Genomic DNA, 27,023 nt, shown 5'->3' on the forward strand with positions numbered 1-27,023 from the left:
GAACATATATGCTTAGAATGCAACAGAAGGAGATAAGGCTTTACTGTATGTCAGCTCATATGGCGCGTGTTGCTGAGTAGATAACTCTACAGGGTGGGATTGGTTTTTGGCCAATAGAATTGAAATCCATTTTGTGGGAATTGTACCTTGAGTCTTTAAAAAGCTGAAACAACTGCTAAACAACATGGACTTTTGAGTTTCCAAGCTTAGGACTCACCAACTCGACTACATCACAATGACTCTGACTGCAAGTGAGAGGGCTTACATCCTGTCCCTGTGGCCCAAAATCGCTCCCCAGGCCGGCGCTCTGGGTGCTGAGACCTTGGAAAGGTAATACACATTTCTTTTATCCTATTAGGCAAATGTTAACATGGTGATAGCTATAACTTTACAGATGGTAATTGTGAGGATATATAGTAGGATCTCTGGGGTGATATGTGACACAATAGATACATAGTAGAGTACTCACTATATACAGCATTGTATACATGTTATAGTGTCTATCCATAGTAATCCACAAAGTAGAAAACCTGTTTTTATAAAACATTGCTATGTTTTTTCCCTCTTTATCCTAGACTGTTTCTGAGCTTTCCTCAGACCAAGACCTACTTTTCCCACTTTGACTTGTCTCATGGATCTGCTGACCTCGTCAACCATGGTGGCAAGGTCATCAATGCTCTGGGAAGTGCGGCCGGTCATCTGGATGACCTTGCTACTAACCTGTCCACTCTCAGTGACCTCCACGCCTACAACCTGAGAGTTGACCCCGGAAACTTTGAAGTAAGGGATATGCTATGTTTTTATAGAACTGTATGACTATTATAATTTGTACTCAGGGAAGGTTTCAATAGCTGTTACATCATAAATGGGTATCAGGGTAGTGTCCTTTCCTAATAACATTCAACTATGCTAGGCTATGTTCCCACACAGTATTTTTGCTCAGTATTTTGCAACCAAAACCAGGAGGGAATTGAAAACCCAGAAAGGCTATGTTGACACACTGTTGAAATTAAGTGGATGGCCGCCATTTAATGGCAAATAATTGCAGTTATTTTGAAACAATGGCCATTGTTATATATCGCGTGAACATAGCCTTTCTGTGTTTTCAATCCACTTCTGGTTTTGGTTGCAAAAATACTATGTAGGAACATATCCTTACATTGCCAGTAATTTTTTTTAGAACTACACTGTATGTAAAGAACAATGCATTAGTATGTTACACCACTGCAATTTTATTTATTGAAGGCACGGGCATTATACAACAGGATTTGCTAGAATATGTCAGCAGTGTCTGGTTGCATGGTACATGTGAGAAATAACCAGTGGTTTCTCTTTCCCATTGTAGCTGCTGTCTCACACCATCCAGGTGACTCTGGCTGTCCACTTTCCTGATGACTTCACTGCTGATTCCCAGGCGGCTTGGGACAAATTCCTTGCTGAAGTCTCTGCCATCCTGACCTCCAAGTACAGATAAATCAAAGCTCTTGGCCTAGGAGGCTACATCAGCACCTGTAAACCATCCTGTGGGAAGTTCAGAAGAAACTATGCACACAAGTTTGTCATCAAATCCATATCGAATCAAAAAATTGTAAATTAGCTGTAATATAATTTTGTTAGCTTGTGTTTTCGCAGCAGTATTTGGCTGGTTAGTACTTGTGTCTGTGGTCCATCAAAATAAATCTGATGTCATTCTTAATAAAAGTGCATCCATTTATAATTCAGTCTCTTAACTTATTTCAGTGATCTGCCAACTAGTATCTCTATCTATCTGTCTGTTTGTCTATCTATCTTCAAAAAGGCAGTGGCACTCCAGTAGTTAGTGAAAAATGGGTGAAAAAAGTTTATTCACATCCCAAAACAAGCAAAGAAAGCGACGTTTCTGACCGCAGCAGTGGTCTTTTTTCAAGCTCTGCCAACACACGTGCAAATGCAGGGTATATATACACACATCTAATAAGTGATAACAGCTGAATAAATCGTGACGTCAATGTGCAAGAGAAATCAGGTGGCTCGGGGGAGGTTACTCCCAATAATGGTGTGCAAATATATACACGTAAATATACAGTGATACATAGTGAAAATAAAATGAGACATTTTATCTGTCAAGAATATAAGTTAACTAATATGGATGGCATTGGATCGCTCACCCAATGCTAAGGAATGTACACAGCTAATCCATCGAAGCGGGGTCGGCAAGTGGAACGCAAGCCCGAAAGGAACGCAACGTCGTGCGTGTGTCGTACGGGCTGCGCATGCGTGAAAACAGCACCAATCGCGCATTGTAAAACAATCCGGAAGCATACAGGTACGCCCACTAGAATTTGCATATGTATAGAGATCTACAATAGGTCTATGGCCATATAACCATGTATCAACAAATAAAGCGCATTGAATTAAATATAAAGAGCAGAGCAAGCTCTCATAAGTAAAACTAGATCTGCAGGCCAACCCATTAGCACGGACCTGGGACTAGAGGTATCAGCTGTCTCATAATTATCCCATTAAAATCCAAATGACCTTGCAACAATGGTGGATTCCTTGGCGCTCAAACCTCCAGGCACAGTCACTCCACTTCAATCAAGAGGCAGAGATTTCCAGTATTCTTGCCGGAAATCTGGAAATCTCTGCCTCTTGATTGAAGTGGAGTGACTGTGCCTGGAGGTTTGAGCGCCAAGGAATCCACCATTGTTGCAAGGTCATTTGGATTTCAGTCCTGATCCCACATCCAGGGATATCGGAAGGTGGAAGGCAGCAGCCCTCCTTATATACCTACAAGCCTACATTAGAGTCGTGCCTAATACGTACGACCTAACCAGGTGAGTGTGCATTTGTGTGAATTTACACATACACATCTCACAGGGTTAATCCGCCTGCACATGCAGCGCCACTGTGTTTCCTTTTTTTCTTTTTATGTACAATTATCCCATTAAGAGTGCTCACCCAGTTACCCACACTGCCGCTGATTTTGGAGAGATGGAGGGGCGTTCCTGAATTCCTCCGAACACCAGCTTTGATTGACATCAAACGCGAGTATGAGGCTGAAACAAGAAAAATAGTTGGTTTAGAACTGCATATTACCACTCTAACTGAATATTATAGACTTAAAAGAATCCCCAGGGGATTGCGCTCACAATTAAAACCTACATTGAATACCACTTGTGATGAATTTAAAAGATGTTTTGAAGAGATCTATAATGGTTATGGGTTGGATATTTTACTTTTGAATATTGAGTTTTTGAGACTTGTTTGTGATGCATGATCGACGTACCCAACTTGAGACTTCTCTCCAATTACATCTAAATACCAATGAATATACTGCTTATATCTGTAGACATAAGGAGCATCTTGAGAAGTACTGCAGTGATATTGAGGAGACAAAGAAAAGAAAGTGGTTCCGTGATGAAAGAGACTATACTACAGGGAACCTTTTTCCTGGATGAAAACATTGATCAGCAATAAACGTAAGGACAGACTACAAAGTACAGCTTTTTTAGATCAACGCCCCCCAATGGAGGTAGAAAGAAAAAACCTACCAGACGAGGGGGCTACAGGAGAAGATACCCAAAAGCAGGTTCATCCAAGGTGTCTCGGACACGCACTCAGAACAAGACGGCCTCCAAACGATAGATATGGTCCTTGGAAAAGATATACATGGACTTGATAATGTGGTAAATATTTCTTCAATTTCTCTAACGGACATTCAATTATCTGTATTGAGTATAGGGTTGTCATACTGTTCTGAAGCTAGCATAAATTGGTTCCATTTGGAGTTGGATTTATTTTCTTTTTTTAGACGTTTGAAACTAAGGGTGTGGAGTGATACCATTGCTTACAATACTATGCAGTTGAATCAGAGATCAGAACTAACATTGAAACAGTTTGATTTGTTAAAAGTGATTTTGTCCCCTCTATCTCCAATCATGCTATAGAATCTTATATTCATTTGGTTAAACAGGATATTAACAAACTGTGTGCTGACACCCCTGATGGTTTCCTGAGACATCCCAATATGACCAGGGCTGAAATAAGGGCCATGAAGGAACTAGCAGAGAATACTAGTATAACTATAAAAGGCAGTGCTATCGTTGTTATAGACACCAGGGCATACATTGAGGAGATCAACCGACAACTAAATGTTACTACTGTGTACCAAACACTGGCGGGGGACCCCACACCAACATACAAACGTAGACTCAAGGACATACTAGACACGGCTATACATTCTAAACTAATTGACTAAAAGTTGTATGAGTTTCTTTGGGTAAAGCATCCGGTAGTACCTAAACTATACATTTTGCCAAAAATTCATAAAAACTTCCACCTGGCAGGCCCATCGTGTCTGGAAGAAACTCATTAATGAGCCAGACAGCTATACTTTTGGACCGCATACTTCAACCCAGTGTTATACGAATGAAATTGTATATACAAGACACTACTGATTTTTTTAAACAAAATCGAACCCTTGTCTATCCCCGAAGGTGTCATACTAGCGACACTTGACATTACAAGTCTATACACCTCTATACAACATGAACGGGGCCTACGTGCGATTCAAAGGCTGTTGGGTAGACTATCCATGTCCGGTGATTGTCAAAAATTTATTTTAGACTTACTGCACTTGGTCCTAACGTGCAATTTTTTTACGTTTGAAAAACTTTTTTTTTTCTTCAGCTAATGGGGACGGCGATGGGGTCCAATGTGGCCACATCTTATGCTAATCTGTTTGTATAAGACATTGAGGAGGACATTGTCTATGGATCCCACCATGCCCAGCAGTTGCTGGGCTGGTGGAGGTTCATTGACAATGTCTTCCTGGTGTGGACAGGGACTGAAGAAACCCTTATGATGTTCCTTGACTATCTCAATTCAGTTGACCCTAACATCAAATTTTCTATGACTCACTCTTGTTCACAGGTCACATTTCTTGACACCTCAGTTTACATTAGAGAAAGAAAACTCCACACCAATATTTACACTAAACCAACAGATCGTAACACTCTCCTCAGATACGAATCCAGCCACCCACCTATGATGAAGAGGAATCTCCCCAAGAGACAGCTATTGCGTGCCAAACGGATCATAGGTGACACTGATATGCTTCAAACAGCCCTACATGAGATGACAAACAAATTTCTGGACCGGGGTTATCCGAGGGGTCTCGTTCAATCACATTGTAACACTGTAGAGTCCATTGACAGAACCTTCCTTTTGACTTTGTCCTCCAGACCAACAGCACCCAGTAGAATTCTCTTTGTAACCACATATAATTCCCCAGATTTCATGCATCTAGAATAGACATTGGCCAGTCATTTCCAACAGCTTTCCAGACATTCAAGAATTCCAACAGAAACCACTGATGTCATACAAACGGTCTAAAAATCTAAAAGATTATCTTGTTCATTCTGAGGTTAAGAGTATTGTACCTATGCGAACTACTTTTCTGGGACCGAGAAAAGTGGGCTTCTTCCCATGCCTCAACTGTATCAGTTGTAGATACATGGTAAAGGTCAACCAATTTAAACACCCTGTTACTGGTAGGACCTATGACATTAGGAAACATCTCACTTGCAACTCAGACTGGGTAATATACTTGCTCATTTGCCCTTGTCCCATGTTGTACTGTATGTGGGAGAGACAACTTACGAGGTGAAAACAAGACTTGGACAGCACAGATATTCAATACGTAAATGTAAGATGGACTTACCGGTCTCTAAACACTTTGTGGAGTGCAATCATGCAGAGAGTGACCTCAAATTTATGGTTCTCGACCAAGTAGCTCCTCTACCTGGTGGTGGGGATCGCCATGCCACCTTAAAAAAAAGAGTTAGGAAAGAGTTAGAGTGGATACACAGATTAAATACACTTAAACCACATGGCTTAAATGTCCTTATGGCTTAAATAAAGGTTGGTTTTGGGTGGGTGACATGACTGCCCCCCTTGCTCCTGAGCCGCTTGTACTCTCCTAATGTATGCCAGGAGAGAACAATACACGTGTAAAATCTAATGTTACATTCGTTAAATCCTATGTTTATATATCGTGAAAAAGAAATTCATGGTGGCACTACTAATCCCAGCCCAGAAATTGCAAAGTGTGGAGCAGCAGTAATCACGGCGGTGCTAGTTCGAAGCAAGCTAGGCAGTAAAATATAATGCAAAAAAAGAAGAAAATGAACTGCACTCACCGTTAAAAAATGTCTTTATCTTTATTTATCCATCTTTGTTAAAAAACACTGGACAAAAGTGCTGGACAGAGTGCAGATAGTGCGGCGGCAGACGCCACGGAGGTAAGGTGACAGACTGTTTCACGCCTCTTTTCCGGCGCTTCTACGGTCCGTAGAAGCGCCGGAAAAGAGGCGTGAAACAGTCTGTCACCTTACCTCCGTGGCGTCTGCCGCCGCACTATCTGCACTCTGTCCAGCACTTAAATCCTATGTTTATACTTACCTTTGTTTCTTTCATTTTCTTAGATTCAAACTATCTAGGGATGGTCCGAACCGAGTTCGGTTCGGGTTTGTATCAGGCTGTATCCCATTTTTCCAGGTAGTCCTCCTGCTGTATCCGCCCGCTGCGCGGAGCAGGCAGACAGGGGGAATCCGATGCCAAGCGTTCGTGTTGAGACCATCCCTAAAACTATCTCTGTGGTTGGAGGACCAATCACCCCCTGCGATGCAGTATACGGCTGATACCAAAAGTTATCCATCGTGTCCAGAACATATCATTTCATCAGTGCATGCATAATTTAAAGAGATCTAAATATATGGCTACAATATATTTTTCTTTATGTTCACATTTTTATTTTATTTTTTTTATTTCTTATCTTTATTTTTCTTTGTAAATGAATGACTCTGTTGCCTACTCATGGCATTATTGCTGTTTTTCGAATAGTCACTTTGCTACATTTCTGTACTTTGGCTCCCATGGACCACTGTGGGTGTTCACTCAGTGTTCACACGCTGCGGCTTTTCAGCGGCAGTGTGGGTAACTGGGTGAGTACTCTTAATGGGATAATTATGAGACAGCTGATACCTCTAGTCCCAGGTCCGTGCTAATGGGTTGGCCTGCAGATCTAGTTTTACTTACGAGAGCTTGCTCTGCTCTTTATATTTAATTCAATGTGCTTTATTTGTTGCTACATGGTTATATGGCCATAGACCTATTGTAGATCTCTATACATCTAGATCTCTATGCTTCCGAATTGTTTTACAATGCGCGATTGGTGCTGTTTTCACGCTTGCGCAGCCCGTACGACACACGCACGACATTGCGTTCCTTTCGGGCTTGCGTTCCACTTGCCTAACCACGCTCCAATGGTTTAGCTGTGTACATTCCTTAGCATCGGGTGAGTGATCCAATGCCATCCATATTAGTTAACTTATATTCTTGACAGATAATATGTCTGATTTTATTTTCACTATGTATCACTGTTAAGGATGGTCCAAACCTGCCGAGGTTCGGGTTCGTATGAACCCGAACGCTCGGCATCAGATTCCCGCTGTCTGGCCACTCCGTGCAGCTGGTGGACCGCCTTGAAAACTGGGATACAGCCTATGGCTATGGTTGTATCCCAGTTTTCCAGGCGGTCCTCCCGCTGTATCCACCGTCTCCACGGAGCGGGCAGATAGCGGGAATCATTGCCGAGAGTTCGGGTTTGTACGAACCCGAACCTTGGCCGGTTCGGACCATCCCTAATCACTGTATATTTACGTGTTTATATTTGCACACCATTATTGGGAGTACCCTCCCCCGAGTCACCTGATTTCTCTTGCACATTAACGTCACGATTTATTCAGCTGTTATCACTTATTAGATGTGTGTATATATACCCTGCATTTGCACGTGTGTTGGCAGAGCTTGAAAAAAGACCGCTTTCTTTGCTTGTTTTGGGATGTGAATAAACTTTTTTCACGCATTTTTCACTAACTACTGGAGTGCCGCTGCCTTTTTGAAGATATATACGTCTATGTCTGGCGGACCCCCGGCATACTTGCTCGCACCCAACCCTCTCTACTGAGTGCCGTGTACATTGTTTGTATATTGGATATGGAAAGTATACGTTCTACGGCTGCACAGTTAACACTACGTAAGAACTTATGAACGTATGAACCAGACCATTGTTTGAGGGCCGAAATGCTGTAACTTACGCCCGTAGCGTAACATGCGGTCCCGTACGGAGTGGTGATTTCTTAATTTTAGCACATTGATTCGCTGATCCAAAAGGTTCTGTGGGGTGTCCGGGGCTAGCTGAAGATTTCCAAGTAAAAGACCGCTGTCAGATCGCTCCGTACGACGCTCGGGAAGCGTAAGTAGATTACGGGCGTAAGTTCGCGGACCGTACGTGGCCGGCCGCAACTTACGTAAATCCCCGGCCGGAGTTTGACAAGTATATTTCCGCCGGTGAAAATTATGCGGCCGGACATATACGTAGTGTGAACATAGCCTTATTGTAGCCAAAGCCAAAAATGAAACCTTAAAGGACAACTCTAGCCAAAACGTATTCTTTAATATGTTATTAGATAAGGAAAGTTAGACACATCCCTAATGTACATTAATTAGTATGAGCAAATGATGAGGGAGTAGTACCAGAGCGATCCCCTTCACCATAACCACCCCACATACATCCCTCCATCCAACACCCGCCCCCACCGACTGGCACATCCCCCCTGCGCGGCCGCTGCTGCCGCCGCACTTGTGTGATCGGTCCACGATCAGTCTGGTACTACTCCCCCATCATCTGCTTATACTATCAGCAGATGATGGGAGGAGTAGTACTGTGTGTATGTGTCCCACACACCGAGCAGGGAGGGAGGGGGGAGGTAGTTAGATGTACGGGCACCTCTCTCCCTTCCTGCTCGGTGCCATCTATCTCCCTTTCTCCCAGTGTGAGCTTGGTCCCTCTCTGTCCTTTGTCCCTGTCATACATTACATACAGTTGCATATACAATACAGTTCCATAGACTTCTACATATAGAGCGCCCCCTGCTGGACACTCCATAGGAATTACAACTGATTCGTGACGTCACTTTTTTTTAAAGAATCTGAACCCTGCTTGATCTACTAAATTAAAGGAAATAACAGTATATGTGCATTTCCCATGATTAATGTACAATAGGAATTTGTCTAACTTTCCATAAGTAATGACATATTAAAAAATACTTTTGACTGGCTTCTCCTTTAAGTCCTTCATTTATATTTCCCATTCCTTTCAAATGCATGTCTGGCGTTAGTTATAAGAAAAAAAATTAAATAAAACTGCTTTTAAAAAGAGTTCTCCCCATTAACACTGCCATATGGAGAGAGCCCCACATGCACTTTCATACAAAAGTGCCCCCATAAACAGTGTGCTGCCTTAGGAGTCTGTACACATCTGCACCTGGCGCTCTGTTAGGAGCTTTCATTGCAGATGCTGTCAGATTTGATGGGAAAGCGCAGCAGTGTTATTTGTTCTATCACAGTGACAGACATGTCAGCGAAGACCATAAGACTAAAATGTCATTCAGTGTGATTCTTTGGACAGTAGTGATGTCCATTGTGAGACGGATCCAGAACTACCTTGTGGTTTCCACTTATAAGTCAAACCATGACCAAGACACATGAACAGAACATTAAGGGATCAGTTTGAAAACAGTGCTAGCAAAAGTGTGCCCCTCACCACTGCCAGTAGGTTTGAAAGAAAAAAGTAAAAAAAACTGAGGAAGTGACCTGTGAGTGTCCAGCATTCAGGCCTTAGGGTAGATGGTACACTGTGCAAAATTTCCTTTCAGACCCCCTCCCTCAGCGCATAATAGGCAGGACATGAGACCAGAAGGGCAAACTGTAAGGGCCCTATTACACAGTGCGATAATCAGCCAAATTGGGCCAATTCCGACAATTATCACTCCGTATAAAAGAGACAACGTGACAAAATCCGTCGATACATTGCACAATCGGGTATGCCCGCGCTGTCGGCTGAGGATGTGGAGGCACTGGAAGCACCAATTTCACAAACCGGTAAATCCCCGGGTCCGGACGGGTTTGGCCTGGCATACTATAAGACGTTCCAAGAAGACCTGTCCCCACACTTCCTGGCCGCTTACAATTCCATCTCACAGGGGGCCTCCTTGCCGAGTGACTCCACACGCGCCCATGTAGCGGTCATACCCAAGCCAGGAAGGGATAGTGCCCTTTGCTCTAATTATAGACCAATATCTTTACTTAATGTAGACCTTAAACTGTTTGCCAAGATACTAGCCTCACGACTGGTGGCCCTCCTAGAACGTATCATTCATCCAGACCAAGCGGGCTTTATGCCTGGTAGAGAGGCACGCGACAACACCGTGAAGGCCATTAACCTGATTCATAAAGCCAATCTGTCTAACTCCCCGCTTATGCTGCTCTCGACAGACGCAGAGAAGGCTTTTGATAGGGTTAATTGGTCCTTCATGGTGGAAACACTGAAATTTATTGGTCTGGGTCCCTCTTTCCTGGCTTGGGTCATGTCCTTATACGCCTCACCAAGCGCACAAGTCAAAGCGAATGGCATCCTCTCGGATAACTTTTCGATTCAGAACGGCACTCGCCAGGGGTGCCCCCTGTCTCCTCTTATTTTTATTTTAACCTTGGAGCCATTCTTGTGCCATGTCAGTATGCAAAACAAGAGTCGGTGGAGCCTCAGTTACGAGTCTCAAAACACGGGATAGCCAGATATCTCTAGCCTGTTGCCAACGGGGTGCCTCCACGATGGGGAGAGCACCACACCACCCTGATAAATAACCCCTTAAGTCCCACTCGGTTGCGAGTATTGGAACATAGACAGGGAAACAACAGGGTGGTCCCTTTTGTCAATGTCTAACTCAAGGTGCGAGTATTGCGATCATGACAAGGGCTTGCAAAGGCAGGCTTCCACCCACAGACAGCCGTTTCGGGGTTTTTGCCCCTCGTCAGTGTGGGGTAGGATTCTGGCTAGTTGGGGCAATGAAAAATCAACCAACAAAACACAGTAATCACTGAACTCAAGGAGAACAGCGAAAAAAATTCCAATGAAGTACTCAATCAAGAGTCTCCACTGATGCCCCCAAAAATTTAAATATGCAAAACAAGAGTCCGTGGAGCCTCAGTTACGAGTCTCAAAACACGGGATAGCCAGATATCTCTAGCCTGTTGCCAACGGGGTGCCTCCACGATGGGGAGAGCACCACACCACCCTGATAAATAACCCCTTAAGTCCCACTCGGTTGCGAGTATTGGAACATAGACAGGGAAACAACAGGGTGGCCCCTTTTGTCAATGTCTAACTCAAGGTGCGAGTATTGCGATCATGACAAGGGCTTGCAAAGGCAGGCTTCCACCCACAGACAGCCGTTTCGGGGGTTTTGCCCCTCGTCAGTGTGGGGTAGGATTCTGGCTAGTTGGGGCAATGAAAAATCAACCAACAAAACACAGTAATCACTGAACTCAAGGAGAACAGCGAAAAAAATTCCAATGAAGTACTCAATCAAGAGTCTCCACTGATGCCCCCAAAAATTTAAATATGCAAAACAAGAGTCCGTGGAGCCTCAGTTACGAGTCTCAAAACACGGGATAGCCAGATATCTCTAGCCTGTTGCCAACGGGGTGCCTCCACGATGGGGAGAGCACCACACCACCCTGATAAATAACCCCTTAAGTCCCACTCGGTTGCGAGTATTGGAACATAGACAGGGAAACAACAGGGTGGCCCCTTTTGTCAATGTTGGCAACAGGCTAGAGATATCTGGCTATCCCGTGTTTTGAGACTCGTAACTGAGGCTCCACGGACTCTTGTTTTGCATATTTAAATTTTTGGGGGCATCAGTGGAGACTCTTGATTGAGTACTTCATTGGAATTTTTTTCGCTGTTCTCCTTGAGTTCAGTGATTACTGTGTTTTGTTGGTTGATTTTTCATTGCCCCAACTAGAAAGAATCCTACCCCACACTGACGAGGGGCAAAAACCCCGAAACGGCTGTCTGTGGGTGGAAGCCTGCCTTTGCAAGCCCTTGTCATGATCACAATACTCGCACCTTGAGTTAGACATTGACAAAAGGGGCCACCCTGTTGTTTCCCTGTCTATGTTCCAATACTCGCAACCGAGTGGGACTTAAGGGGTTATTTATCAGGGTGGTGTGGTGCTCTCCCCATCGTGGAGGCACCCCGTTGGCAACAGGCTAGAGATATCTGGCTATCCCGTGTTTTGAGACTCGTAACTGAGGCTCCACGGACTCTTGTTTTGCATATTTAAATTTTTGGGGGCATCAGTGGAGACTCTTGATTGAGTACTTCATTGGAATTTTTTTCGCTGTTCTCCTTGAGTTCAGTGATTACTGTGTTTTGTTGCTTGTGCCATGTCAGGGCAAACCCGAACATCACTGGGACGACGATACAGAAGACACAGTATAAAATAGCAGCCTATGCTGATGATCTGTTGTTCTTCATTACCAACCCCCTCATTGCATTGCCAAATTTAATTCGCCACCTATGCCAGACTTTATAATTTTAAAATAAACCTAACTAAATCAGAGGCCTTGAACATCTCCTTACCTACGGAGATGGTCAATCGACTCCGCTCCTCTTTCAGTTTTTCGTGGTCCGCAGAAGCTATTAAATACCTAGGTATTTATCTAGCCCCCGATCTCAGTACCCTTTATCAGAGTAACTACCTGCCGTTATTGAATACCGTCAAAGCTGACTGCACCCGCTGGGTGAAAGGACTCCACACGTGGTTTGGGCGCTGCGCCATATATAAAATGAATATCCTACCCAGAGTCTTGTTCCTGTTCCAGTGCCTTCCCATCCGCATCCTGACAGCCTTTTTCCGTTCCATGTCCTCCATTCAAACTAAATTTATTTGGGGTGACAAACCAGCGCGTATCCGGAAATCACTACTCACATGTCCAAAGGAACGTGGAGGGATTGGGCTACCAGACGTTAAAAAGTACTATCTGGCCACTCAGCTCTCACACATTGTAGACTGGTGCAGGAACAGCAGTAGAAAACCGTGGGTGGCGATAGAACAATCGTACACAGGCTTACCGCTGAATGGTATAGCGTGGCTGCCGGTAGAACGCCTTAGTGATCTCAAATATCACCCTACCATTGGCCCTACATTAGCGACATGTTCAGACAAGGTGATTAGGCAAACTTTCATACCACTCCAGCATGACCCCCATTTTGGGGAATCCCGACTTCACCCCCTGCCTGACAGACAAGGTATTCCGAGACTGGATAGCAGCCGGAAACCATAGAGCCAAATTCTATATACAGAATAGAGATTGGCTCTCTGCGGAAGCCCTTCTGGCGTTGACGGAACCGTGTGCCCTGGGACAGTGGAGGGTAATGCAACTGCAACATTATTTGTCATCTCTGCCCTCAGCAACCCAATTCACCCGAGCGCTCACGGACTTTGAACGGCTTTGCAACACCCAAGAGCCGCTCAGGCGCACTCTTTCTATTGTATACCAGTTACTCCAGGCTACCCCGGAGGAGACCCCACCGTCCTACCTCCTTAAATGGGAAGCCGATCTGGGACTTACGGAGGCCCAGAGATCAAAAATTTTCTACTTGACGCACAAGTCCTCCATCAGCTCCAACTTTCAGGAAGCTAACTACAAACTCCTCTCGCGCTGGTACAGGGTACCGTCCACACTACACTCCCTTATCCCCCAGGTTGACCCTGTCTGTTGGAGGTGCGAGGAAGCTGAGGGGACATTCCTGCATGTGTTTTGGGACTGCCCACGATTGCTTGGCTTCTGGTCAGCCGTAATTAAAACCATCAGGAAAGTGACCGGCCTGTCCATGCATTTGGGCCCGACCCTGTTTTTACTCCATCACAGCGAGATCTCTCAAGAGGCATACAAACATTCTTTGCTGAGTTATCTGGCAATGGCGGCCAGGGCATGTATTCCGCTCTGTTGGAAACAGCGCTCCCCCCCCTCTCTTTCGCTCTGGGTCACCAAAGTGAATGACGTGATGTGGATGGAAGATCTCACTGCAGAAATACATTCCTCTAATAAGAAATTCCACTCCACATGGGCTCCTTGGACTACTTTCCAGGAGACTGATGCCTACAGGGACCTCCTGCGTACTGCTGATGCCTCCCGGACGGGACCCGCGCCTGAGGTACGATGATGCTGAGTATTCATACACCCGCTGGTGCACACTGGCCCCCATCTTTTCTTCTCCCCCCTTCCCCCCCTCCCTCCTTCTCTTGTTACATGGTCTTTTATGTTTACTCGTTCCCCCGCGTATCTCTTGTCATAATGTAGTCCTGTGTTCGTCTTGTGTTAATGTGGTGGTTTATGTTGGGTAAAGTGAAAAGTTCGAGCTGGACAGGCGGGGTGTCCTCCCGCGTATGGTTGGGATTTTTTCTTAGTTTCCTGTATGGTTAAATGTGTCAAGGAGCCGAGTTGTAGCTCCATGCAAACTCATGATGATGTTTATTTGCTGTTGATGTTTTTCTTCTCTGGCATATGTGGCTGGATACTGTTGTGCCTTGTTCCATGCTTGGTTGAAAATAAAGAATTAAAAAAAAAAAAAAGAGACAACGATCGGTCGATGAAACAATCATAGGCTGATCATTAGTCTAGGTTTGGACCTAAAATCATTGGGTGCCGACCATGCATTGCTTCGTGTAGTAGCGATGCGCGGCGACAGCTGACGATTGCCCAACCACCTGATACCTTAACTCTCCCCGCTCCCTGGGACAGGGAAGCTGCAAAGCACAGGAGAGAAGACCGGGAACAGGGAGTGGTAAGGCATCAGGTGTTTGGGCAATGGCTGCATGGACATCACTAACGATGTCCATACAGTCCTTACTGCCTGATTATCTGGCTGTCTTATAGGTCCAGTAAACAAGTGCCGATCTAGCAGATCAGCGCTCGTTTACTATAATGATCGGGTAGGCGGCCCATGTAATAGTACCCTAAGCCTCCCCTCACAGTAAAAGGCCTCCTTTAGTGCTTCACACACAGTATCACACAGTATTGCGGTATTACAGTAACGGCTGGGGGAGGGGGTCAGAGGGAGAGGCTGGGGGCAGGGAAGATGTTGGGGGTCAGGGGGAAAGGCTGGGGCAGGGGAGATGCTGGGGGTCAGGGGGAGAGCCTGGGGTAGGGGGGAGAGGCTGGGGGCAGCGGGAGAGGCTGGGGTCAGGGGGAGAGGCTGGGGTCAGGCGGAGAGGCTGGGGGTCAGGAGGAGCAGTAGGGGGGGCAGGAGAGCAGCTGAGGATGCAGGGGGGAGAGGCGGGGGGAGACGGAGCAGTGGGGGGCAGGGGGAGCAGAGGCAGGATGGGCAGGATGGTCCCCCCCACCAACGCAGAGCCAGGGTCCGGGGCCGGGGTGAGCTTGCGGCACACACAGCCTGACAGAGGCCGGAAGCTCACAGCTGCAGCCCCGCGGTCCCGGACTTCTTCCCTGCTCGGTGGCGCTCACGTGATGTGACGTCATCGGCGAGCAGAAGAGAAGATCGGGCATCGCGGTACTGTGGCTGTGAGCTTCCGGCCTCTGTCAGGCTGTGTGTGCCGGAAGCTCACCCCATCCCCGGACCCCGGCAATCAAAGACCCCCCCCCCCCGGCGCGGACTAGGCACCCATGGGCCGGTGTCTATGGTGGCGGAGGGGGTTTAAAAAAATAAATGAAAAAAAACAAAGGGTTCCCTGCGGGTGCCGCCCCCCCGCAGGACGCCGCCCTAGGCACCGGACCACGGGTGCCTAGTGGCAAATACAGCCCCTGCTTATAGTTAAAGGGGGTGGCGCAGCCCCAGCACTTGACTGGGTTTACCCGCTTTGACTGACAGGGTGAGCATTTACCAATTTACGTAATTCCAATTCCAATTCCAATTCTTTTATAACAGATCAGCACTTGGAAAATTCTCCATTCGGCAGGGCAGCTAGACAGATTTAGCAGGAGACTTGTGCACCCTTCCAGAGATCCCCCTCTGGGTTGCTTGTATTTTTTAATAATACTGCTCCCCTACAAGATTAGGGTGGGTTCACATTGAGGAATTCTCAGCGGATTCCGCATTTCGACGAAAGAATCGGCAGAATCAGCCGGCCCATAGAATGGTGTCTATGGAGCCGGCGGAAAGGCGAGCGTACAGCCTGCGGAATTTCGCGGAGTTTATCAGCGAGAATTCCTCAATGTGAACCCACCCCTACTGTACAATACAAAGAGGTTTCACTGTATAACTCTACCTCAAGGCAGGATATGCACCACATTTCTATAAAAAAGGGGGATCTCTGCGCAGAGTGCAGGCAGTGATCCAGAAGCTCCAGACACTCCAAAACTTGCACCGTCATAATTTTTCTGGTTCCTGGATTTCTGCAACCCTGAGCAGTCTAGAGCACAAACTTCTGTCGATAATGTGAAGCCACTAACAGGAAGAGCGAGATGGAGCATCATGCTCTAATATATCTACAGTATCTGGGTGCTTTTTCAATATATACTTGTCAATAGAATAAAGAAAACTAAAAAAAGAAATCCTTACTGCTATGTCGTCACTGAAATTATGTGGCTCCAGTCCCTGCTGTGCAGTACCTCCAAATTCAGGGGCATGTAACATATGTAACAGGCCGGCTCAATCAATCAGTGAGGCGGTACATCACAGGACCACAAAGAGATGAATATGTTTATGCCCTCTTGTGGCAATACCCAGTGTGTTATCAGACCACATATCTGCATGCTGAGTTTTATGGCAATCCGATATGTATACATTTGGAACATCACATGACTTTCCTTTTTTAACATAAAAAAAATGAACACTACTCAGTAAATGATTCTTATTGGTGAGAAAATAAATCTTTATTATTATTGTCCAGCACAGTGCTTCCCAACCTTTTCCACCTCGGGGCACCCCTTGGGAAAAAAAATTAGCTCGGGACACCCCTACTAAATAATGTTCTACAAAATAGGAAAACGGTCATTATACAGTGACTCACAGGTGACGTCTTCTTTGATCTGAGGAGTCACTTTCCCTTTTCCTCTCCATCCACCATGATGATTTCTTCCAGCTACTTTTCATCTCTTCAGAACCTGCGAGACAAACAATTTAGGCTCCGCACATTTCTAGCAACTTCATTTCCTTTTTCCCTCCTGTAGGCTCCCAAAGTAACTGCGCTGTTTGGTGTTATGTGCAGTAAAGCGAGTAGTAATGTGGGATGCCCCCTGTATGTAGGATCCCCTGCTGTGCCCCCTGTATGTAGGATCCCCTGCTGTGCCCCCATGAGCTAATAATGCCCCCAGAGGTGCCCCCATAAGCTAATAATGCCCTCAGAGGTGGCCCCCATGAGCTAATAATGCCCCCAGAGGTGCCCTCATGAACTAATAATGCCCCCAGAGGTGCCCCCTATGAACTAATAATGCCCCCAGAGGTGCCCCTAAAAAAACAAACATACTACTCACCTAATCGAGCTGTATGGCTGCAGGAAGCAGCTCTCCTCCTCTTCGGGCTCCATCTTGCGAGCCGCAGGGACGGGTCCTCCGGCAGGCGTGATGACGTCACATCATCACGCCTGCCGGAGAGATCACGTCCCGGCGTCCCATAAGCTGCTGGTATGAAGTGCCGGCAGCCTATGGGAGCGAATGCAGGAGGAGGACGCTGACAGGTCCTGCTCCTGCATTGTGCTCGCTTTAATGTGCTCGCGATCTGTGCATCCCGAGAAGCTGCGTGGCCGCAGCTTCTCGGGATGCTTAAAGAGACAGTGCACATTTCCCACTGGGATTCCGCGGCACCCCTGGCGGGTTCTCCTGGCGCCCCAGTGTGCCGCGACACCCCGGTTGGGAAACGCTGGTCCAGCACACTCTATGACTGCTACAAGGGCTATGAAGAGGAAATGCAAAAGGTACGCTACTCTCCCCAGCCTGTGTAATAGTTTGCATCAACCATAAACCGGTAAATAAAAGAGCAAAGAAGGCCTATAATAGAACCTGCCAAGAAATCAGGTCAAAGATAACTAATTTGAAGCTCTGAGGTAGATATACAGTATATTACTTAGGTATTTATATAAACACTAGCATAATGGGAGAGCTATCCATTAGTATGTAGCATATGGTTATTATAATAGTATATACATGTATAGTCATATAGTATTTTATTGGGTCTATTCTTAGTATTGGCCCCCCTCTGTGCCCCTGTCCTATAGTGAGAGCCCCTCTATGCCTCTGCACAATATAACTTTTCATGTGTCCCTTACAATATTAGCCTCATCTGTGCCCCTGCACATTATTAGCCCCCATGTCCTCCCACACAGTATAAGCCCCCCCTGTACCCCATTCAGCTGAGTGAGCCTACCATGTCTTGTGAAGTTCTGTCTCAAGACCAAGGCGACCGAATGCATATGGAAGCGCTGGAGTCGAGGAGGAAAGTGGATGTAATTATTTTTACCCACCCCTCTCTGGGCATTGCTGAAAAAGGGGTCCTGGCTAAGGTACCCCTTTAAGATCTCTAGAACAGAAGTCGCTCTTTGTAATTACTCTTGACTCTGGCTACTAGATGGCATGCCTATAAGGGTACAGGTTCACATGTATAACAACAAAATAATTATGAGAAATAGAGATGTCAGTGTTCAAATCCAGCAAATATGTAATTTCTAGCCGCATTACCTACTGTCTAACAGTAGATGGCGATATAGCTTAACTTAGGTTACTGGTTGCCAACACCATGACTGAATCTGGCTTCTGTGCTCATAGGTTAAAGTGTAACTACCATTTAAAAAAAACTACTGATATGTCATAGCCAAACGTGCGCTCTGTCCGTTCTTCTCTGCTATAAAATAAATTTGTATTATAATGGGAGCCTATGGAACTTCCAGTATACAGAATTGCTGGAAGTTCCATAGGCTCCCATTATAATTACGTAGAATGCTAGTATGAGCAGTTACAGCAGAGATGAAGGGGCAGAGTAGGCACTGCTTAGCGCGTCTGCCCCTTCATTCTAGCAATCGGCAAGGGTCTCAGCATCCAGACCCCTATCAATGCAAATTTCTGACATGTCAGAATTTTTTTTTAATGATAGTTACACTTTAGCTTCAATAATTAAGCAGGTCATGGATGAATGCAGCAGACTCAGATAAGCAATACTTATGCAAATACAAGGAATAATTTCAAAATCATATAAAATATGTTTGTATTTTTTACCATCTGGACACGTCTGGCCCATACCTCCCAACTGTCCCTGATTCCGCGGGACAGTCCCGTTTTCGGGGTGCTGTCCCGCGGTCCTGGAACGGCACCCAGTGTCCCGCATTATATGTGGCCCCACCGAAAAAAACAATATACCAGTAACTCACCTGTCCGCCAGTCCCAGGAGCTCCTCTCCCGGCAGAGCGCGCACTCCCGTCATCCTCCGGGGCGGGCAGCGGGGTATACAGACACTGACTGTACCGGAAGTGTCCTGCAGCCTCTATCATGAATTACTTCCGGTACAGTCAGTGTCTCTGTACCCCGCTGCCCGTCCCGGAGGATGACGGGAGTGTGCGCTCTGCTGGGAGAGGAGCTCCTGGGACCGGAGGACAGGTGAGTTACTGGTTTATTGTTTTTCTGGTCAGGCCACACAAAGGGGAGGATTGGCTACTATGTGGGGCGCTATATGGGGGATTGGCTACTATATGGGGGGATTGGCTACTATGTGGGCACTATATGGGGATTGGATAATATGTGGGGCACTTTATGGGGGCATTGGCTACTATGTGGGGCACTATATGGGGGCATTAGCTACTATGTGGGGCACTATATGGGGGGATTGGCTACTATGTGGGGCACTATAAGGGAGATTGGCTACTATGTGGGGCACTATATGGGGGCATTGGCTACTATGTGGGGCATATATGGGGGCATTGGCTACTATGTGGGCACTATATGGGGGATTGGCTACTATGTGGGGCACTATATGGGGGCATTGGCTACTATGTGGGGCACTATATGGGGGATTGGCTACTATGTGGGGCACTATATGGTAGTATGACTACATAATTAAATACATCCATAAAAACCTATTTTACATGTAGAAAGCATATTATTGCAAAAGAGACAGGGCTGTTCAGGTGACTCCCAATGGGAAAGTTGTTTTGGATGAGAAGTCAGGGGTAAAAGTAAGGGGTAGTAAGGAGAGAAGGCATCTTCTTGTTGGTTACTCAATTGTTAGAGGTGTTGCTTTAGGACAGGATGAAGATATGTTTAAAGAGGTGAGATGTCTCCCAGGTCCTACTGTCAGCAGGGATAGGAGACGTATTGCAAACATTGTAAAGGTTGTTAGTATAGATAGTGAAGTGATCTGGTGGTTCATCTAGAAACAAATGATTCGTCCCAAAGAGATGCGGATTTGGTAAATAAAAAAAAAAAAAACTTTTAGCCTGGATTCAATGACATTTCCAGAGATTTTGCTGGTCAGAACAGCAAGGCATGTTGCATCTGCAACATGTTGCAGTTAAATGCATGGTTAAGGCAGTGGTGTAAGGCGGAAGGTTTGGGGTTTGTTAGTCATAGCTCTTGCAGGTGGTGCAAAATGGAGATGTACAAGAGGGATGGTTTTCATCCATCACACATAGGTACACAGGTACTTGGTGAGGAATTCAGATTGTTTTGGGGCTGGTATTTAACTAGATGGAGGGGACAGAAGGGGACAGGGGATTTGCAAAAGCGCAGTGGTTGGTGCAGTAGACGCAGTGGTTGGTGCAGTAGACGCAGTGGTTGGTGCAGTAGACGCAGTGGTTGGTGCAGTAGACACAGGCAAAGACGGTAGAGGAGAAGGATTTAGGGGTAATGATTTCTGACAACCTTAAAATGAGTCACCAGGCAGTGGGGAAAGCAAATCCTATGCTGGGCTGTATAGCTAAAGGTATAGTTCCAAAGACACAGTCACATCTGTGGTGCGGTGCACGAAGTAATAATTGTAGCAATAATGAAGTAATCCCGGCACTTGCTACTGTAATCTTTAACGGTGAGTGTTTATTGCATGAAGCTGCACCAATGCAGTTTCATGCAATAAAAACTCACGGCTAAAGATTACAGTAGCGAGTGCCGGGATTTCTTCTTTATAGCTAGAGGTATAACCAGTAGGGAGAGGGAGACTGTTATCCCGCTGTATAGAGCTCTAGTGAGACCACATCTGGAATACTGTGTCCAGTTCTGGAGACCTCACCTAAAAAAGGATATTGATTAAATAAAACGGTCCAAAGACGGGCTACAAAAATGGTGGAGGGGGTCAGGCATAAAACATTTACGGATTTGAATCTGTATAGTCTGGAGGAAAGAAGGGAAGGAGGGACATAATGGAAACCTTTAAAGCAAAAGTACCATCAAGTACATTTGCTTTAACATGACCCACGGATAGATCGGCGTCAGCGCAGGGAAGCTGGTGCTGCGGTCCATTTTTTGAACCACGGCTTGGTTCCCTGCCCAGTTAGAATCAATGAAGCCGTGTCATAGAGGGGCGGGGGATTCCTCCCACTGGGGGGCGTCCCAGCCCGCCTCCAGTGCTTCAGCCCCGGCCCGGTACCCGTGGATAGAATGGCGCCGTACATGGAAACTGGGCCGCGGTTCAAAAAATGGACTGCGGCATCGGCTTCCCTGCACCGGCGCCGATCTATCCGTGGGTCATGTTAAAGCGAATATACCTGATTGTACATTTGCTTTAAGGACTAAATAAGGCTCAGGAGGGAAGTGTTTTTAGTAAAACTGAACTCTAGAACAAGAGGACACAGTGAGAGGTTAGTTGGCGAATGATCAGAAGCAACGTGAGAGATATTACTTTACTGAAAGAGTAGTAGATACTTGGGACAAACTTTCAGCAGATGTGGTAGGTAAATATACAATAACAGAATTTAAACATGCCTGGGATAAACATATATCTTTTGTAAAATAAAAAAGAAAATACTAAAAGGGAAGACTAGATGGACCCAGTCGTCTTTTTCTGCTGACAATGTTCTATGTTTCTACGTTAACCAGCTAATACTATGTGCAATTACTTCACCAGATAAATGAGAAGACTGGCACTGCTACATTCAATAAAGGAACTACAGGTCCCATGAGACAGATAACACCAAGAACTTACTGAAGTGCACACCAGGCTAAAACTACACACATGTATGTAAAGAAGTCACTAGAAAGATGAGAAGATGAACACACAGTCTACGGTCCACAATGTAGTACAAGAAGTCTAGTGGTACCACCTGCTGTTAAACTGTAAGGAATTTTTGTGCAATATAAAGGATACAAGTTATGAAGAGACTCTTGATGTTAACACAGGCCAATGTGAAATTCGATGCAAATTAAGAAGAATTAACAAAAATTTGTAGGAAAGAAAGAATTCTCTTCAGCAAAGGACAAGAAGAAGGAGGGAGACTCAGTCAATTAGACCCCCTATGGGGACCCCAGTCCCCCCCCCCCCAACAGAGCATGATTTATAATATGATCAACCCTATGTGAGAAGCATATAAACTTATGTTGCAAACTAATGTTATATAAATTACATGTTTAGAGTTTGCTCTGAAGAGTTTACTCTTATTTAGTGGAATGAAAAAAAATGTGTGAATATGAGATTTATAAATAAATTTGGCAGTAAGGAAATCGAGCATTTATACATGTTGACAACTATTGAGAGTGAACACATGAAAACAAGTGAAAGGGGCTGGCTGGGTGCATTACTGTACAGGAAACAAAACTGCACCAGTGCTGTTCATTCTCTGCTGATCAGCTCTTCAGCACCCACACTTCACACTGAATGGGGCCATAACCCATGTATTAAATAGAGCCAATTGAATCTGACCCTGTTCACTGTGTAGTAGCTGACCTCCCTGCCGATAACAGTGTAATGGTCTATCCAGACGATAGATAATCTATCATATAGGGCCAGAAAACCATTTTAAGTTCACTGGATGGTTAACACCATGTATATGGACCAGCCTTGTGAAAAATCCCATCAGTTTGGAAAACCCCTTTAACTTTGCCTAAATGTATAGTTAAAGACAGTTTTTATTTTACCTTTTATGATTACATTAATGCCTTTTACTGTATTTAACAGAAAATGTGGATGATTTTTGTTTATGGGATGATTTTATATGTACGTGATACACTTTGCAAAGTTTATTTATTTATTGGTGGTTATTGATTTTAGCCTTTTTCAGATGTTTTTTTTTTTTTGCTCCACAGTTTCATTATTATAGCTTTATAAATTACTGTACATAATTTTCCAATGATACCCATCCACATGCGTGTACATTATCCACTAAAGTTATACTGTATGTATTAAAGTGGATTTCCCACAAATAGTTAAAAATATATATTTTGTATTTTTCAACATATATACATATATATATATATATATATATATAGAGAGAGAGAGAGAGAGAGAGAGAGAAAACAACTTTTCCCACTTATAATATAAAAATACATAAAAAACAAAACATTGAGAAGTCAACTAGTCATATCTGAAGTAGAAACACATGTGATACAAAAAACAGGGGATCATGTATACACAGTGTTTTCAGAATGCAATTGCAAGAATGTAAAGGTATATAGTATTCGTGTCCAACTCTTTATACAAGAAATGTTTATGTTTATAAATGTAATACATATTTTATTTCATTGTAACTATTGACTTTAGATGATAAATATGAACACTGGGCTGGGTGACTTGTCTTGGAGTTGGTCCAAGGCAGTTGGGTGTGGAGGCTGTGGTGAGTCCAGGAGGAGTTACTTAGCTGGCTAACCCAATAGATGAAGAAGGAGGCATATACCATCGCACCCATCTCCAGCATCAGAACCCTATAAAAAGCTGAACTTATGGAGCTGTATCATTGGTGTGCACTAATAATTCTACATACAAGCAACCATGGTTCTTGACGCTGACAACAGAGCACTCATCCAGACCATCTGGCCTTGTATAGCATCTCATGCCGAAGCATATGGATCAGAAGCTCTGCTCAGGTACAGTACATGTGGTCTCAGTCTTATTCTCTGTGATGTAGTGGGGGTGGATTGTGATGTATAAACGTGTGCTTTTTTTAATACAGTTATGTATTTACCCTATTCAGTATTTTTCTTTTTTCTTTTTCAGGATGTTTCTTTCCTTTCCCCAGACCAAGACCTACTTCCCCGATTTTGAAGTAAGCAAGGATTCTCCCCAGATGAAGGCTCATGGCAAGAAAGTGGTTGATGCTTTGACTAATGCTGTACATCACCTGGACAACATTGATGCAGCCATGAGCAAGCTGAGTGACCTCCATGCTTATGACCTGAGAGTGGATCCTGGAAACTTCCCAGTAAGTATTAGGCTATGTTCACACAACATGCAAGTCGTCAACAACGGCCGTGATTAATACAAAAGTTACATTGCAAAAAAATCTCAGGGAATCCCGGCTGGAGTGTACACACATAGTATACACTCCGGCCGGGATCCCTAGCGGCCGCCCAGAAAACTGACATGTTAGTTTTGTGCGGCCGCTATTCATTGAATAACGGCCGCACAAGCCTAACAGGTCACACAATGAAGAGTGCGGCCCACATCCCAATATATTAGAATTAACGTTTATCCTGGCCGTTAATGCAGTATCGGCCGGGACAAACTTCACTGACACTGGCTGTTCTGTGACTCAGCCGGGTCACAGAACGGCCGGTGTCTTACATAGTGTGAACCTGGCCTTACACTGTAATTGCTACTGTATTAGAACGCTTATGCTATTGACTGGTTGTGTAATGTATGATGTTAAGTTATAGGATATTGAAAACATGTATTCACGTGTTTTCTTCTTTTCTAGCTTCTGGCTCACCACCTCCTGGTTACAATTGCTGTCCACCACCCTGACAAGTTGGACTGTCTCACTCACCGGGCTCTGGACAAGTTCCTGGATCTCATTGGATGCGCTCTGACATCTAAGTACCGTTAAATGTGTCGAGAATGACAGAGGTTTAGTAACATCATAAACCTTCCAATGGCTGATTGTGACATCTGACTAAGAACATGTGAAATAAAGTGGATTACATTTTAATAACTTGTCCCTTGTTTTTGTGGTAAACTTTATGGTGCTTATATGTGTGGGTTAACATGGAGAATGAAAGATTGATTGTATTTCATATTCAGAAGTCCTACTATTACAGTGGTAACTAATCTCTATCTGCTTTCAAATGAAAGGAAATAAAACAATGTAATTCCTATCAAACACACAGCAAACACTAAAAAGGGTCTATGAATACATACCAGAATGCTTCACATCCAGCTGATATTCACATACGTGAACTGCACATAAAGGTCTGGGAAAAAAATATTTTGATAAATATCACATTTTGATGTCAAACCAGAAGGTTATACAGTGATGAGTGGTGTGCTACCCAAACACTACGGGAGAGATTTATCAAACATGGTGTAAAGTGAAACTGGCTCAGTTGCCCCTAGCAACCAATCAGATTCCACTTTTCATTCCTCACAGACTCTTTGGAAAATGAAAGGTGGAATCTGATTGGTTCTAGGGGCAACTGAGCCAGTTTCACTTTACACCATGTTTAGTAAATCTCCCCCTAGCATCTATCCTGGCAGAACAGGTCTGCACAGATAACTGGTGCCAACTGCACAGGTCTGCACAGATAACTGGTGCAGGCAATTCCTCACCTGTGCCAACTATATACTGGTATCAATTGCCACATTATGAATTATAAAGTACCATGCTCCAGTGGTTGAAGATCAGCATTATATACACCTCAAATACTGCAGACATGTGGATATGAGGATATTAAATAGCAAAAACAGTAGACTGTAATCTCCCCAATACTATTCAGAAAGAGTTTCTGCAGCAGCTGAGATGTGTATTATAAGAGATAATGTTCTCTTCCTATAAATGACAGTGAATATATTTTCTGTCAAGTTTATGCTTGGTACACACACCCCTCAGTCTGGTGGAAGCCCCCAGCATAGCTGATTAGAGGCACGGCAGTCCACCGATCTGCCCCAGGGCAAGACAAACACTTTCCTCCAACACTGAGCTGTTGAACCTTCTTACTCCAGTATGGTCACACCATGTGCATTTTCTAAACCTGGATAAGGCTATGTTCACACAAAGTTTTTCAGCTTAGTTTAAAATGACGTCTGTAATTTTGAGTCTAAAATAACGGACGTTACTTAGTAGCCTGGCCTCCCCTTAGTGCAATGACTGGTGTTTGCACATTATTTTAGTTTGGGATTACTAATTGGACTTTGGGTGTGTCTTAATTGAAAAGTCCATTGAATCTGCATCTATAAGGGGTAATATACGGGGGGGGCATCTATAAGTGGGAGCCCTCTATAAGGGGGAATTTACGGAAAGGGCATCTATAAGGGGAATATACGGGGGCATCTATAAGGGCGAGCCATCTATAATGGGAATATACGGGGGGCATCTATAAGGGGGAGCCATCTATAAGGGGGAAAATACAGGGAGGGACAACTATAAGGGGGAGCCATCTATAAGGGGGAATATACAGGGGGCATCTATGAAGGGGAATATGCAGGGCGGGCATCAGGGGCGGTCTTGGCATTTCTGGGGCCCCAAGCGAAGTTATGTCTGGGCCCCCCCCTCGACACACGTTCCAAAACAATAGACCGCTGTGTGTTGCCCCCAGTAGTATATACCCCTTGTGCGCTACCGCCAGTATTATATACTCCTTGTGTGCTGCCCCCAATAGTATATACCCTCTGTGTCCTGCCCCCGGTAGAATATACCCCTTGTTTGCTTCCCTCAGTAGTATATAGACCCCTGTGTGTTCCCCCAGTTATATATAGCCCCCCCGTGTGCTCCCTTAGAAGTATATAGACCTCCTGTGTGCTTCCCCAGTTGTATATAGACCCCCTGTGTGCTCCCCCACTAGTATATAGGCCCCCTGTGTGCTCCCTCAGTGGTATTTAGCCCCCCTGTGTGCTCCCCCACTTGGATATAGACCTCCTGTGTGCTCCCCCACTTGAATATAGACCCCTGTGTGCTCCTCCAGTAGTATTTAAACCTCCTGTGTGGTTCCCCCAGTAGTATATAGACCCCCTGTGTGCCCCACCAGTATTATATAGACCCCTTGT

General features: G+C 45.0%; 2 protein-coding genes and 1 long non-coding RNA gene across 3 annotated transcripts; 2 read left to right on the forward strand and 1 right to left on the reverse strand.

Moving 5' to 3' along the window:
* The first annotated feature begins 170 nt into the window (after positions 1-170).
* LOC138802199 (hemoglobin subunit alpha-3-like) lies at positions 171-1,658 on the forward strand. The gene is made up of 3 exons (XM_069985389.1): positions 171-330; positions 576-780; positions 1,346-1,658. Exons 1-3 carry the CDS (start codon positions 236-238, stop codon positions 1,472-1,474), a joined length of 429 nt encoding a protein of 142 aa, XP_069841490.1. The 5' UTR covers positions 171-235; the 3' UTR covers positions 1,475-1,658.
* Positions 1,226-25,335, reverse strand: LOC138802200 (uncharacterized). Its single transcript, XR_011364696.1, has 5 exons — positions 25,182-25,335; positions 5,705-5,810; positions 3,534-3,635; positions 2,941-3,038; positions 1,226-1,521 (listed from the first exon to the last, which is right to left on the reverse strand). It is a non-coding gene; the product is annotated as an uncharacterized lncRNA (long non-coding RNA).
* Positions 23,772-24,975, forward strand: LOC138802197 (hemoglobin subunit alpha-2-like). Its single transcript, XM_069985386.1, has 3 exons — positions 23,772-23,911; positions 24,042-24,246; positions 24,742-24,975. The coding sequence occupies exons 1-3, from the start codon at positions 23,817-23,819 to the stop codon at positions 24,868-24,870; spliced, it is 429 nt and encodes a 142-aa protein (XP_069841487.1). The 5' UTR covers positions 23,772-23,816; the 3' UTR covers positions 24,871-24,975.
* Positions 25,336-27,023: the final 1,688 nt, after the last annotated feature.

This window comes from Dendropsophus ebraccatus, chromosome 9 (assembly GCF_027789765.1).
Source record: "Dendropsophus ebraccatus isolate aDenEbr1 chromosome 9, aDenEbr1.pat, whole genome shotgun sequence".
NCBI lineage: Eukaryota > Metazoa > Chordata > Amphibia > Anura > Hylidae > Dendropsophus > Dendropsophus ebraccatus.